The sequence below is a fragment of the Psammomys obesus genome, unplaced genomic scaffold, assembly GCF_907164565.1.
Source record: "Psammomys obesus unplaced genomic scaffold, mPsaObe1.curated_primary_1811, whole genome shotgun sequence".
Taxonomy (NCBI): Eukaryota; Metazoa; Chordata; class Mammalia; order Rodentia; family Muridae; genus Psammomys; species Psammomys obesus.
In genome coordinates, this window is record NW_026596293.1 from 28,484 (window position 1) to 43,108 (window position 14,625).

Below are 14,625 nucleotides of genomic sequence, written 5' to 3' on the forward strand. Positions count from 1 at the left end.
CTGTGTGCTTACTATGTACAAGTAAAAGCTGGCACCTCAGCTCAGCTCACAACGTAAGAGCATGAGGTTTGGTGGGAATTAGAAAGACTGCCACAAAGACTGGCTTCAGTCAGCCTTTACCACGTAAGTGAAAGTGAGAGGTCTGAAGCAAGCTGGAGAAAGACACCTGCCACAGGGTCGTAGCTGTGGGAACCATGGGCTATGTCAACTATCTAGAGTGGAACAAAAATGGGAGAAAAGTACAAAGGCTGACTGACAGTATCATAGTAGTGCCAATGACCAAAGGTTAGTCTAAGGGACAGCTGATCTGAACATGAAAGGCAAGCAGGAAGGGAAGAGGCTCTAGGATGGGCCTAGCTGGGTTTGAACATTGGCCCCACCCAGCCACCCTTGATTCACCAGTGTGTCGCTTGGGCCAGCTGCCATCCAAAACCACTATTCTGAGCCTAGTTTCCCTGTTCTTTGTTTTGTTTTGAACACAAGGCCCGGACTGTAGACCAGATCCACCTGTCTCAGCCTCCTGAGTGCTGAAATTAAAGGTGTTGATGGCAGTTTTCCTCTTCTGCCATAGTGTCCTGGCATTGTGCTCAGAACAAAAGGACAGTATCCATGTAGGCAGAGATACTTAAATTAGACACACTAGGCTGTGGTTTAGTGACATAGCTACCTAACACTTGTGACAGCACCAGATATCAAAGGCCAACATAAGCAAAGGTCCAACCCAAGGCTCAGTGGAAGACAGGGGTCACATGTTCTCCCCCTGATCGTCTCATACAATACACCATGGATTACAGTCTGAAAACAATTCCCTGGAGAAAGACTGGCAGAACAGAGATGGAAAAAGGTGGAGACAACCTGGAGGCTGTGTTTATGCCAAAGGGGGCAAAGAGCAACCTCCCTTGCCAACCTTACAACTCCTAACCTCAGAGTGAAGACCATATGGCTGTTGCTGTCCAGTTTAAAGATCTGGTAACTGCCTAGCCCTGACTTAGATCCTTGGACGCTGACTATTTGTTTCCATTTTTTTCTTCCATGTTTATTGTGACTAGGTGCTAGAGGCAGAACAGAAGGCCTTATGACAGGCAAGTGCTCACAGCTGAGCTCCATGCTCACCTCTCCTTTCATAGCCTTACAAACTTGCTTGCGTAAGTCAGAGCAAACCTTTACCTTGAAAAGGTTGATGTTGTCCACCTGGCTCTGAAAGAGAAAGTCGTTGATGCTCTTCAGCTCAGACCCTGCGAGCAGAACAAAGGATGCTGCTTTTGTACCAAGTCCCCTGCTCGGTCCCACAGTGAAGCTCTGAGTTGTCCACGCCACCTCCCACCCTTGACAGCAAGCTCCTCACCTGTCTGGGGCAGGCTCTGTGTACTAGGATTTTGCTTAACGTTACCTAAAAGGGGGGATTGCAACAGGTCATAACAGTAGCTCTGCGCCGACTTCTGAGATCTCTATTGTCCTATTTTACTGTCCTACAAGAACAGTCATGTTTCAAAAGACACTTGTTTGGGGCATTTACAGCAGACATGGGACACACTAAGAATGGAAGCCAAGGCCAGGCAAGAGACAGGATCAGGGCAGTCTCCCCACGGTCACTCTGAGCAGGGGAAGTGGGAAAACAGGATCTGCCAGAAGACAGGGAGCTTTGTCACAGGCAGAGATCATGATAGAAAAGCCTCTACTGGCTTTCTGGAAATCCAGCTCTACAGAACCCTTTAAAAGCACTGCCATTAAAAAAGGCATTGCCATATAATGAAATAGTCCCATCCCAGAATAATCAAAGAATCCTGGATGCTGGGGTCAGCAGCCTCCAGCCTCATGAGCCACAGGCAAGTCCCACACTGAGCTTCAGTTTTTCCTCTGCAAGAGGTTTAAAGTTCCTGGGCTTCTCTCCACACAGGGGCAAATAAGATTGCCTGGGTGTCCGTGCCAGTATATCACATGGTTGTACCTATGCCACACAATATTGTTTTGTTTTACACTGTATAATTATCATAATCATACCATCTGGTTTCTTAAAGTAAAAGGAACAAACCATGAAGAAATAAACTGAAGTAACAATGAAAAAGCTAAGGTCATCAGAAAACACGATAGCCAATGATCAAGACAGTGCTTAAAAGCATAAAATACCACCCAAGTTTCCTCACTGGCATTCAAGGAATAAGACCAACACAATTGTCACATGTGGGGTGAGCAAGGGGATGATGCTCCTACCTCCCAGGACAGCCACAAACTTCTCCAGCAAATAGAGGATTTGCTTGATATACATCAGGTTCTTGGCCTTCAAACGCTTCCTGAGGAAAAAGCGACAGAGGCAGAATGGTAGCATTCTCCAGCAGCTCCCTCCGCCAGATACCAATGGGCCTTTCTGCCTAGGACTGGACACACTGGGCTGTGAGGTACAAACTCTCCAGCAGATAAAAAAGGTGGGCTAAGACAGGCTGCTGCTCTGTCCCAAAAAACCAAGGATGTAGGGAGCACACATCAGGACACACCAATTCAACCTATTCCTCCAAGACCTTGGCACTAACAATAACCTCCATTTGTGTTCTGGAAGGCTGACATGGAAGCCAGTAAGGCCGAGCATGGCTAGATTCCTCGGGTCATGTCTTACCCATATCTTTCCATGTACTGGAGCAACTGAGAATGGGCCTGGCAGAGCTGGGGAGAAAACAGAACAGCATGAAGGCATCCCAGAATATGGTTCTCTCATCCCAGAAGAGGATCTCTGTAAAGAAACATTAGTCCATGTCTACGAATGCCAGCCCAGGACACATGGGGGCTTAGTCAGGGTTTCTATGACTGCAACAAAAGATCATGACCAAAAAGCAAATTAGGGAATTTGCAGTGTCTATCTGTCTTACACTTCCGGATCATAATCCATCATTACAGGAACTCAAGCAGGGCTGAAACCTAAAGGCAGGTGCTGATGCAGAGGTCATGGAAAGGTGCTGCTTACTGGCTTGCATATCATGGCTTGCTCAGCCTACTTTTTGATGGAACCCAGGACCACCAGCCCAGGGGGACAGCACCACCCACAATAGGCTGGGCCCGCCCCCACTGATCACTATTTAAGGAAATGCCCTACAGCTGGATCTCACGGAGGCATTTTCTCAACTGACGGTTCTTCCTCTCTGATGACTCTAGCTTGTGTCAAGCTGACACACAAAACCAGCCCATACAGGAACCATCAAGGTGATGGGCAGTTCGACAGTAACAAAGGCAGAGCAAGCAGAGTCAGGCCAGGCGGCTGATGATCGCTGAGAGGGAAGAGGCCAAAGCCTAAAGTCCTAAATATCACAGGAGAACTAAGTTGGGAGATGACTTGCACTCCAATAAGAGTGAGATGCAAGCAAGTGGCAGATATCACATAGGTTTCACGATCAGAAGCCAGTGGTCAAATCCTGGCTCACCTCAGTTTCTGCAGTGTGGGTGATGGACACATGACTCTGCCCTCCATGAATCCTGAAGCTCCCAAGCTAAAGCAGGGGAACCTCTAGCCCAAGAGAAAAGCAGGAGGCACAAAGAACCCCTTTCAATGCTTGCTACATACCAGGTGACAGTAAACAGGAGCCTGCAGAGACCCTGAGCATTCCTCCATTAAAGACCCCCAGCACAGTATCAATAGTGAGAAAATGGTATCTTGGGAGACTCTTGGTCCCCGAAGCCACTATCCTACTGACAAGAGACCTAGCGAACAGCATCCCAGATGAAGGACAGCTGAAGACAAAAGAAGCCACCCTGTTCAAGCTGGCTCCCAAGAGCCTCCCACTTGATAAGGAAAAGAAAAAACAGGGTTTCAGTTCAGCTCACCCTCCACTGATCCCCACATCCAGAGTAATTCCTGCCCCAGGCATTTAACCGACCTGCCCAAGACAGGAGAGGCAGACCCACCTGGGAACCATTGACCTCTGTGCTGTGGATGTCGCTGATGGTGTCGATCAGGTTGTGTGCCTCGTCAATGATGACCACCTGGCCTTGCAGCCTGATTCCTGCAGCCTGCCGGGTGGCTGCATGCAGCAGCATTGGGTATGGTAACACCACTAGCTGTAGGAAAAGGTGACCGCTGGAGAGTGAAGCAACCTGCCGTGCATATAGCAGAGGCTTATCCTGCAGTAAATATTAGGCCACTGATGTCCTAATGGAGTTGTTTCATTCAGACCTTGCACAGAGGTATTCAAGCCAGAATACCACAGCTCAGTATCCTGCCTGTTCTTTCACATGTTTCATGTGGGATGTCAACTATGGGAAACTGATCACCTGGGGGAAGGGGGAGGGGTGGAGTCCCTGGAGGTGAACCTCATCTAAGATCCCACAATAGCCCTCAGGTTCCAAAGTCCTTCAATACACTGAATCTCATGAGCACCAGGAAACATCCATAGCCTCTGTTCCTGGGCTGCTACTTCAGCTCTATGACTCTGGCAAAATCTAATTTAAGTGACCCTTGCTTTTCATCAGCTAAGCAAATCTGACAAACCACGTCAACTGAGGGGTGCGTATAAAATCAAATCTGTAGGTACATGTTGCTGTGATTATTCTCCATTAAAAGACAACAAATAAATGAGGGAGAGTGACTGAAAGCAAATGCTAAGTTTAAGCCACAAACCCATGAGGGAAAAAAAGCAAGGACTGTTGGTACCACTTGAAATCCCAGCAGCAGGAAGGCAAAGACAGGCTCACTTGCCAGACAGCTTTGCCATAACCAAAGCTGTTCTCTGGCCTGCACAGGCATGCACACACCTACCAAACACACACACACACACACACACACACACACAGATACTGATAATATAAAACCTCAGAAAACTGAAAACTCAAGGCCCACGTGCCAATATGAGTATCATCATTTAAGACAGTGAGAGAAGAGAAGATCATCTTTCTGGGCCCCAGTGTTCTCATGTGGAGAACAGAGCTATTTCAATGGGCTGTTATAAAGAAAAATGTGGAGAAAACTGCTTTCACATGTCAAGAACACATCAATGTCAGGTCTTCTAGATAAATGGTGACAGCATTGACTCAGAGACATCTGTGGACAAGGGAGAGCTTGTCTGTGAGTACCCACACATACATCCATGAGTGAGCACTGCACTGAGCAAGACGATCACTCAGATTGCTCTCTCATGAGATCCATTTAAATCTCCCAGATGATGCCGGGCGTGATGCTGCATGTGTGGAATCCCAGCTCTCAGGGAGGCAGATGGATCTCTGTGAGTTTGAGGCCAGCCTGGTCTACAAATCAAGTCCAGGACAGCCACGGCTACACAGAGAAACCATGTTTTGAAAACCAAAACCAAAACCAAACAAAAGTCTCCCAGATGACACAGTTCCCCTATGAGTGACGGTTTCAGGGAGAGAGTAAGACAGCATGAAATCACCCACAGTGAAGAACAAGGGGCTGTCAGAAAAAAATCAGGTTTCCTTTCTGTATGAAGGTAAGGCAGGTCTAATCAGAACAGTACTGCCATGTATGGGCAGGTGGGTACATCAGCAGTCCAACCGAAAAGCCATTTGGTTATGTTCACATTCTGGGCTCAACCTCTACTCAACACCTTTCAGTGTGGTCCCTTAGAATAACACTCTTTGCAGGCTCCTAGCTGGTGAACGCTCAATAACACCAATTGCCCCAAGCCACTAAGGATCCCTGACCTGGCCAAACTTATGCTCTGGATAAGATAGCTTTGTGCCATGAGTACGGTTGTCAGCCTAACCTAAGTAGGACACCCTCACCTACCAGAGAGGGATGACAAAGCCTTGTTTGTAAGCTCCAGTTACTGCAAGGACATACTTCCTATTTCTCCAGCACACTCACCTGGGCTGCAGGGATGGCAAAGCGGCTTCCATAATAGGGACAGGCCCGGGCCTCCTTCCCAAGGGCCACAAGCTGCTCCATGTCCTTCACCTCCAGCAGAAGCTCGTCCCGGAGAAGCTGCATCTGCTCATGGTTGTAGAAGGGGCACGAGGTCTGGATCTTTTGGCTCCTCCTCTTTGGCTTGTCTCCCCCAGCTCTGCTCTTCTCTGTGGTGGTATAGTTGGAGGAAAGCAAGGACAGGAGGCAACTCAGCTACGTCTAAGGTCAGGAGTAGGGACAGTAATGTTCAAACACGTTCCTTTGGGTAGACAACTGCTGCTTACTGTGACTTATGAGAACACTCTGGGATTTTACTTTATGCTCTCCAGAAAGAGGCAGCACAAACATCACTAAGCCAGGTCCCTTAGGAAGCATGAACACTCTTGTTGCCCGAAAAGGAACCTGAATAAGAAACCAGGGCCTACTCAGCCACTACCTCCGGTTAACAAAGTCTTCATTGTCATGGCCCTGTTGTGAACTCCACCACATCTCTGCCACTTCCACTCTGTCCAGCATAGCTCAGAACAAGGTCCCTGTGCATACCATGTTTGATTCTTTGCATATCCATGCAGCGGTCATTCATAAGTTGCACAGAACCCAGGTTTTTCACATCTTCATTCACACAAAGGTTCTATAAGGCAGGGGAAAAGAAGAGGAAAAACAGTGGCCTTCATTCACATTGGGCAAAACCTCTACCACCACACTTACCCTCAGTCAACTCTAGACATTGTCATCTTGACCTGCTTCTCCTTGCTTACAGAATGGACCATTAATATAAATCTGACCACTAAATTGCTCTTCGGCCTTCCTGAACAAAAGAAATTTTTGTTTGTACCCAAGACATGCCACATAAAACTCATCACCCAAAGCTGCTCTCTGCAAACATGCCAACCCACAGTTTTGTATTGGTCAGTGCTGATTATTTATTCTGTGTGTGCGTGTGTCTGGTATCTGCATGTCTGTCTGTGCACCATGTGCATGTCTGGTCACTAAGAAGGCCAGAAGAAAGCACAAGATCCCCTACAGCTAGAGTTACCGATTAGAAATTGAACCTGGATCCTTTGGAAGAGCAGTAAGTGCTCTTATGCACTGTCACCTCTCCAGCCAATTTTAGATCTTTTTGAAGCTTGCTTCTTTAAAGACAAAGAGAGAACACTGGCCCCATTTGGGTATGAGACGTTTTGGGGGTTTTGGCTGGCTGGTTTGTTGGTTGGTTTTGGGGTTTTGGTTGTTGCTGTTGTTGTTTTGGGAGGTTTGGGACAAGGTCTCACTGTGAAACTCTAGCTGTCCTGGAATTCACTGTGTAGACCAGGTTGGTCTCAAATTCAGAAACCTGCCAGCCGCTATATCCCATGTGCTGGGATAACAGGAATGTTACCACAACCGACTTGTAGGAGAGCTTTTTAAATTGCTAATATTCTGTTTTTCCCCCAATCAAAGGGTGAGGTTTCTGGGGGGGGTGTCTCAGGAAACAGTTTGCAACTTATTGGATAAAATATACTGTCCTTTGTTGTACTCTCAGGGCCCGGATGAGAGAGAGAGGACCAACAGTACAGCATGTTTATTTCTATTTTTTGGAGATTATAATTATTTCTCTCCTTCCTTTTCTTCCCTCCAAACACTACTTGGCTCTCTTTAAAATCCATGGCCTCTTTTCGATTAACTGATATTATATCTCTATATATGTGTATGTACTATGTAGTTGCCCATATCATATATTCCTAAACTTAGCCTGCTCGGCCTGTACAATGTTACTTGCAGGCGTGTGTTCAGGGCTGACCTTTTGGTCTTGGATGACCAATGGTGTGCTCTTCCTTGGGGAGGACTCTTTCTCCCACTCTCAGCATTGCTTAGTTCAGCACATCTTTGGTACTGAATACTGATGAGTGTTTTTTAAAGATAAAGAACACAAATGGTGTAGGCTAAAGGACACAGGAAGGGCCCAATGCCCAGTCTGTGTCTCCTGCACCTTCTAAAGAACAGTAAGGCCAGCAAGGGCGCAATGCTCCCCATGCCTACCTTGCCTCTGCCCACCTTTTTTTCATGCCTGGACCAAGAGACAAGGACACAGGAGGAGGTTGTCTGGACAAGAACACTTCCCTATGCTTACCTGCCGAGAACCAAGGGAGACTAGCTGCGTTTCCTTGCCAAAAGGGCTCTTCAGTACTTCATGCACAAACTGGGCCAGCTGTGAGTGTGTCCGACTACAGTAATAAATCTGATCAGAAGAAAGGAAGGAAATTCAAAGAGGGGAGTCTTACAAGCCCAGCCTGGCCTGCGATCCTGAAGAGGAGGGAGGGCGGTTACAAGTCCAGGCTCCTGGGATGACAGAAAAATCACCTCAGGTCTGCTAACACCTCATGAGGGACTAGCCGTGCCTAGGATTCAGCTCTCCCACAATTTACACTCAGGCTCAAGTCAAACTACAGTAAGAGCTAGCAACCCTAGGAGTCTCTTTCCCCACACTGCTAATTCTTGATATGGCAATGATCCTCAGCCCTCTGAAGAATAAGCCACGAAGGGAAAGGTGGAGCCTAAGGTGCACATTCTGGCCGTCCTAGGATTCAGCAGAGTGAGGAGAGAGAAGAGCAGTAAAGGGCACTTTCAACAGAAAAGAGAAATCTTAAGTGAACCCTATGGGGTTTTTTGTTGTTGTTGGTTCAGTATGGTTTGGTTTAGTTTTTATCAAGACAGGGTTTCTCTGTGTAGCCTTGGCTGTCCTAGACTCACTTTGTAGACCAAGCTGGCCTTGAACTCAGAGATCCACCTGCCTCTGCCTCCCCAAGTGCTGGGATTAAAAGCGTGTGCCACTGCACCAGGCTGAAACCACTGAAACCATGTACTTTAAAAATAGAGAGGTATCAGGCCATACATAGCTTAGTGCACTCAACATGTTAAATACAAGCAAGAGAAGCACACACGAGAGTCCAAGAATAAGGAGGGCATACTTGCTTACTCCTCCCTTGCCCTTTGGAAAAGGAAACCCTGTGAGTCCTGGGTCCAGAATGGCTGCTCCTTCCAAGGCGTCCCCTCTGAGGTCCAGCCAGTCAAGGGAGCAACCAGAAGCCATACTTTGCATTTGGGAAGCACACACCTCTGAGGCAAGGCCAAGGAAGTGCTAGAACAGAGTCCTGGACCTAGAGGCTCCCCTCTCCTGCCTCTAGAAGCATCAGGAGTATACAGCCTACCTTGGTTATGTGTTCTTCCTCCAGGTCATCCTCATCCTCATCCACTCTAAGAGACAAACATGGAGGTGAGTTTTTGCGCAGCACCCTCGGGACAACAAAATACCTAAAAGCACAGTAATGTGCTCTGGGTGCTCACTGACAAGCAGGAAGGTGGCCCTTTCCTCAGAAGACAACAGGGCTGAGGGGCAAACTCTGAATACAACAAAGACACGTCCCAGGGAACTGACAAGCCCTGCTCCTCAGGACACCAGCCCAAGATCTATATCCGCCTTTACAAATACTCAGGTCTATAAAACCTAGAAAACACAGTTGAGAGGGGGGGAAAGATCTGTTGTCCTTAAAGCCACTTCACATGTACAACACCCAGATGTAACCTCTGACCAGTGGCACAGGCGTTCTCCACACCCACAGGCCACTCTGATGTAAAACGGATTCCTCTGGGTTCCCTCAAAGAACTTCCCCTCTGTTACCTCATGGCCTTAACTCTGGCCTCTATCTAGTCTGCCTTCCCCTTACACTATTCCAGCATGCACACTGCTGCCTCTTCCTTACCCTCCTGGCGTGTGACTGAGACTTTGCCCTGCCTTACTTGTTAGGGTGATACCTATGTCAAAGTGATTTGCTCCTACTATGTCTCCTGTCATGTGTACAAACCAAAAACCAGGCTTCTCTTGTTTCTGCTGAGCCACCTCTCCAGCCCAAACTGTCGTCTTACGTTCCACCAGGCAGAGGGGCTTCATTCAGGAAATGTGCACAGAGTGTTTGTTGTAGTCAGGGTCCGGCAGCTCCTGGGGCTCAGCAGTTGAGAGCACTGGCTGCTCTGAGTTCAATTCCCAGCAACTACATGGTACATTCTGAACTAAAGTATTTTACATACCCTGTGTAGAGACAGAGAGGTGGTGACTGTCAGCCATTAGCCAATACAATGAAAACCAAAACCCTCTACTACCAGTAAGATACGCCTCCTCATACTCAGCTGTAAATAATTAAGTAAAGGCTACTACCTTCCGTCCAATTGAAGACCCCATGTCGACAGAATTTCTGGACTTCTCAGAATGAGACAAAAAAGAAGCTTGTGTGTACACTCAGATCAACTAACGTCCACGGAGTACAGATGTGCCAAATGTGACCTTGGTTCTGGAAATGGCAGTTTATGTAAAGACCTGGTTCTTCCCTGGAAATGCCTCATGAAAAGCTCAGCTGAAACGCTGGGGGCTAGACTTAATGACACACACCGAATCTCAGTCTATAGATCTGTAGATAGAGAGGCAGGAGAATCAGCTTGAGTCAAGGCCAACTAGCACTCAAGGCCAAGACCCATTCTAAAAAGGCCAAGGGAGAAAGAATGAGGCCTGAGAGAGGCCACGTAGACTACTGAAGTGAGCTTTGAAGGGCGCGAAGACATTTGCCACAGCAGGAGAAGGATGTTTTGAGCATTCACAACAGAGGGAGACTTGGTGCATTTAGGAAGCCAAAACAGCTGCCCAACTGGTGTCTGGCAAAGGGTGGCTGCAAGTCAAACAGGTGTGTTGAATATAGATAGTTGATGTGATAACCACAGTGTCCACAGAGCACAAGACATGTGGGACCTGTGACAGCCTTTCCAGGAACAGCAATAAAGCTGTCTTAATCCTTGTGCCACTGGGAAATAGGTATGAGCCTTAATGCTTGAAGGACCTTCCTTGTACTAGAAATGGACACATCACTCTGGCTTAATTAATCCCTTCCCAGCATCCTGCTGTACTGACTATGGCATCCATCCAGGACTAACGGGGCTCTGAGTCCTACAGAGACCTGTACCTGCTTCAACCTTGGGTCTTTTCTCTCCTGGGCTATCTCATACTTGAGCCTTCCCTCTAGTACACACGGTCCCCTCACCCAGCCCACTGAGCTTGAGAGCCCTCAAGCCCCAAGCTTTCTAAGCCTCCTTCATAATATAACAGCTCCTCAGCAGGCCTCACTCTGCTGACTCGACACACTAGTGCACTAGTCCACTTTCCTCGAAGCAAACGTGCTGGTCTCAAACTGGAGCTGTATGCTCATTTACCACGTAGACAGGGCTACACCCAGCCTATCTCAACTAATCAGAGTTCCCACATTGATCCTGCACAGGACCCCAGCTGGGGAGACATCTGTTCTAGTCCCCTAAAGGCCATGCCAGGTCCTGTACTCACCCTGACACTGATACCTATGTCACTGTGCCTATCTGGGGTCTAACTCCAGGCTGCAGCACCTGGGCCACCAGGACTTCCCTTGACAGGAGCTGTGAGATGCACAAGTGATCAAGTCCCTCCCATCTGGGTTGCCTGCTTTACTCACAACTGAAGCTCATGAAACAGAAACCTGCTCATCTGGACCAGAAGCCTTAAAACAATGACAAAGGGTGAGTAGGGGTCTCCTTGATAGTTAGGATCATGTACTCCACATACACTTAGGTTTAGTGGTGGAGAATATGGGCAGGTGGACTAGGTCCAGGACCAGCTCTCTCCTCTCTTTAAGAGCCCACAGCAACGGCCAAGACATAGTACTGACCAATCCACAGCCTCCAGGAATCCACCACCGAGCTGCTGTGGGAAAAATACCCCAACATACACAAGGGACCAGCTCAGGCTAAGGGCCAGCCATGGTTGTCACCAGTATTTATGGACCCTAAATAAAAGCCCAACTTGAGTAAATGGACAGGTGGTTATCAGGCCCTCTCATCGGTGCTTCAGAGTATCTCTGGCCAAGGGCAGAGCTGTCCTAGCAAGGCTGTAAACAGATGCAGAGCAGCGGCCTCACCTGCTGGCTCTTCTCTCCTCATCACTCTCATATTCTGCCAGCACCAGCTCCTCCTCCCCACACTCAAGCTGCTCTGATCCTGTCTCTGCAGCCAGCATCTCCCTGCTGAGGCGCAGGAGAGTCTCAGTCTCCTCTTCTTCCTGTTTCTGCATAGGAACAAAGACTCAAAAACAAGTCCCAGCACTGGGGCCCCCGCTGACTCTGTGACAAATCTGGCCCCTGGCATTGCTCTCAACAAGGACAAAGCACCCACATTCACCTTGTAGCATGAGTCTAACTGAAATTCTCTACCACTTAAGAGCTCCGGCTACTGCTTAAGGAGCGGGCGGCCAATCCCAAGCGGCATCCAGCCGCCTCGCAGGCCACAGGCCTAGATGCTCACCATGCGCTTGGCTGCAAACCTGAGCCTTCCATCCTGGCAGACCTACTGCAGACGCTCAGTGCGCCTCCTCCTCTTCACCTGTTCCTCCTAAAATACAGGGACAGCAGAAAAGCCTCCTGCGTGAAGGGCCACCCCAGCCAGTTCTCAGTGAATCCTACCAAGGGAGCCCTTGCCACACCCTCCACTCTCTCTGTAGATCCAACTCCAGCACTCAGGGCGCCATCCTCTTTTTCTCTCAGGCATATAAGAGCTACTCTGGAATCAAGCAGCTTCCCAGGTAAGTGAGCCATAAATGGAGAAGGCCTGCTCACATCAGAAAGAGACAATGATACCCACACAAATCCACCAAAGGGCTGAGAGGACCCACGAAAACAAACATGCAATTCCTAAATCTTGTAATGAATTGAAAAACAGTCAGTGAAGCTTGTTTCCTCGGTCACCACAGCTTCTCATCCCCTCAGATCTCACCTTCAGCCTCTCCACCAGCTCCCTTTCTTCTTTCTTCTGAACAAATTCAGTAACCCAGTCAGGTTCTCCAGCAGGCCTCGGGGCATCAGAGGGTTCTTGACAAGAGGAGGAAGACGAAAGCGAGGTCTTCCCACCACTTGTGGGGCCAGAACCAGGTTCGAGGAGACGGGCCTCTGCTTGCAATTTCTTCTGTTCAAAGTCACGGAGCCAGGACAGGGCCCCACAAATAAGACTTAAGGACTTTCCCTACAAAAGAAACATGACCTCAAACCAGGCTAGAAGCAAGCTTCCCAAACAACTTTCCCCATTTACTAAGGACTTCAAAGAAACCCTACTTCCAAACATGACGATTCTCGAAGACCATGTAGAAAGGAAAGGAATTAGCAATAACCAAGAGAGGGGAAAAGGAGGGTGTAAAGCCTGGTCCCAAGAAGCAGTAATGACCTGATGTTAAGCCATATAATGTAACTAAACAATGGTGAAAGAAATACATTAATAGCCAAGAAATACAAAGCATAAAATTGCAAATCTTGCCAAGGCCACATCTGACTCTAAGCTTTAAGGCAACTGTAGTCCAGACACACACAATCAGTCACACGAGTTCCTACCATTGAAGGCAACTACTCTCCAAACACTATTCCTGACTCAAGTCACAGTTTTCCATGGTCCCTTTCACAGGTCGACATGCGTCCCCTCTGCTGAGCTCCTAACTCCATGGTCTCAGAATGGGAACTTACTCAGAAATAGAATCACTGGAGTCCAATCAGTTAACATGAGGCCCTTAGAGGAGCCCCAAACTCTCACAAGACTGGGAGCCTTATGAAGAAGGAACATATAGATGCAGACACACAAAGAACAAACGCACTACGAAGAAACACATCTACCAGACAAGGAGTGGGCCCGCATGTCCTTCCCACGTAGCCCTCAGGATGAACCAAACCTGCTAGTATGCTGAGTCCAGACTTTGAACCTCCAGAATTTTAAGTTCTGGATTCCTGCTGTGCACCCATTTGTGGAATTCTATACTATGAAGTCCCAGGAAAGGGATGAGAGAGCAAACTGTGGAGTCCCTCTGGCTGCTGCTTCTAGGATCCATTTGGGTTCAAGTACGTGTTTAGAGCTAACCTTCCTACTTAACCCTCTAAGCCTGCTTAACCCCAGGGTCTGAACCTACCTGCCCTGGGAGGTACCATAAGTAAGACAACTCCTTACCTGCAGTGCTGGACCAGACATGGGCTCATCTTACTAGCTCTGGGACTCTGAGCCGACTCTCAAAGCACATATATGCAAAAGCAGGACAGGTCATAGTAGCCCTCACTCATAGAGCTGATACAAGTGTTAAGTTAGTTAATACACAGAAAGCAGGATCCAAATAGTCCCAATTTTCTGAGAAGGCACCAGAGGGGAAGGAAAACAGAGACCCTCAGTTGGCTCCCTACAGCACACAGTAACCTAGATTCTACACCTTAACACAGAATGCTGAACCTGGAAAGCCAAAGCCATAGTTTTATGTTCCTCAACATCAAAGCAGCAGTATGCCAGAGAAATCTCAAAAATATTGGTGTTGTGGTTTGCATTGCAATTTTAAAGTCCCAGCTGTCTTTAGCCTGGTTTTTCTCAGACTGTAGTGCTGTGTTTAACAGTTTAACAGAAGAATTTACTACTAGTTAGAAAGATAAACTGACAACAACTGTGCCCAGTTTCTTCTCAAGGAAGACACTGCCCGCAGGGTGAATTGTCAGGTAAGGCTGCCTCCAGGCAGTGATACCTCCTCATGCCTCACACTCACCGTGCCAGTTGGACTCTCAAATATCCCAATCTTGCCAGCCTCCAAAACCTTGTAGAGCTCTGCCATGAAGTCCTTCTGGATAGGATAGGGCGGGAAGGGAAAGGGGAAATGGATGCCACCAATCTCCTGGTTTTTGTCAGCCATTGCCCTAGATTAAGAAAAGAGAGAGAGA

General features: G+C 48.0%; 1 protein-coding gene across 3 annotated transcripts in view; it reads right to left on the minus strand.

The window, feature by feature from the left end:
- Ddx11 (DEAD/H-box helicase 11) overlaps nt 1-14,625 on the minus strand; it is a 25,903-nt gene that overhangs the window by 10,261 nt on the left and 1,017 nt on the right. For 2 of the 3 annotated variants that reach the window (XM_055597003.1, XM_055597000.1), the window contains exons 2-13: nt 14,454-14,601; nt 12,665-12,910; nt 11,815-11,960; nt 9,034-9,079; nt 7,956-8,063; nt 6,389-6,476; nt 5,807-6,012; nt 3,892-4,044; nt 2,612-2,658; nt 2,212-2,291; nt 1,346-1,390; nt 1,168-1,235 (exon numbers count right to left, since the gene is read on the minus strand). In XM_055597003.1, the coding sequence (XP_055452978.1) occupies nt 1,168-1,235; nt 1,346-1,390; nt 2,212-2,291; nt 2,612-2,658; nt 3,892-4,044; nt 5,807-6,012; nt 6,389-6,476; nt 7,956-8,063; nt 9,034-9,079; nt 11,815-11,960; nt 12,665-12,910; nt 14,454-14,597 (1,377 nt within the window). In that variant the 5' untranslated portion in view covers nt 14,598-14,601. Of the gene's footprint in view, nt 1-1,167; nt 1,236-1,345; nt 1,391-2,211; nt 2,292-2,611; nt 2,659-3,891; nt 4,045-5,806; nt 6,013-6,388; nt 6,477-7,955; nt 8,064-9,033; nt 9,080-11,814; nt 11,961-12,196; nt 12,275-12,664; nt 12,911-14,453; nt 14,602-14,625 lie in introns of those variants that run through there. The other variant, XM_055597002.1, reaches the window with a different exon arrangement.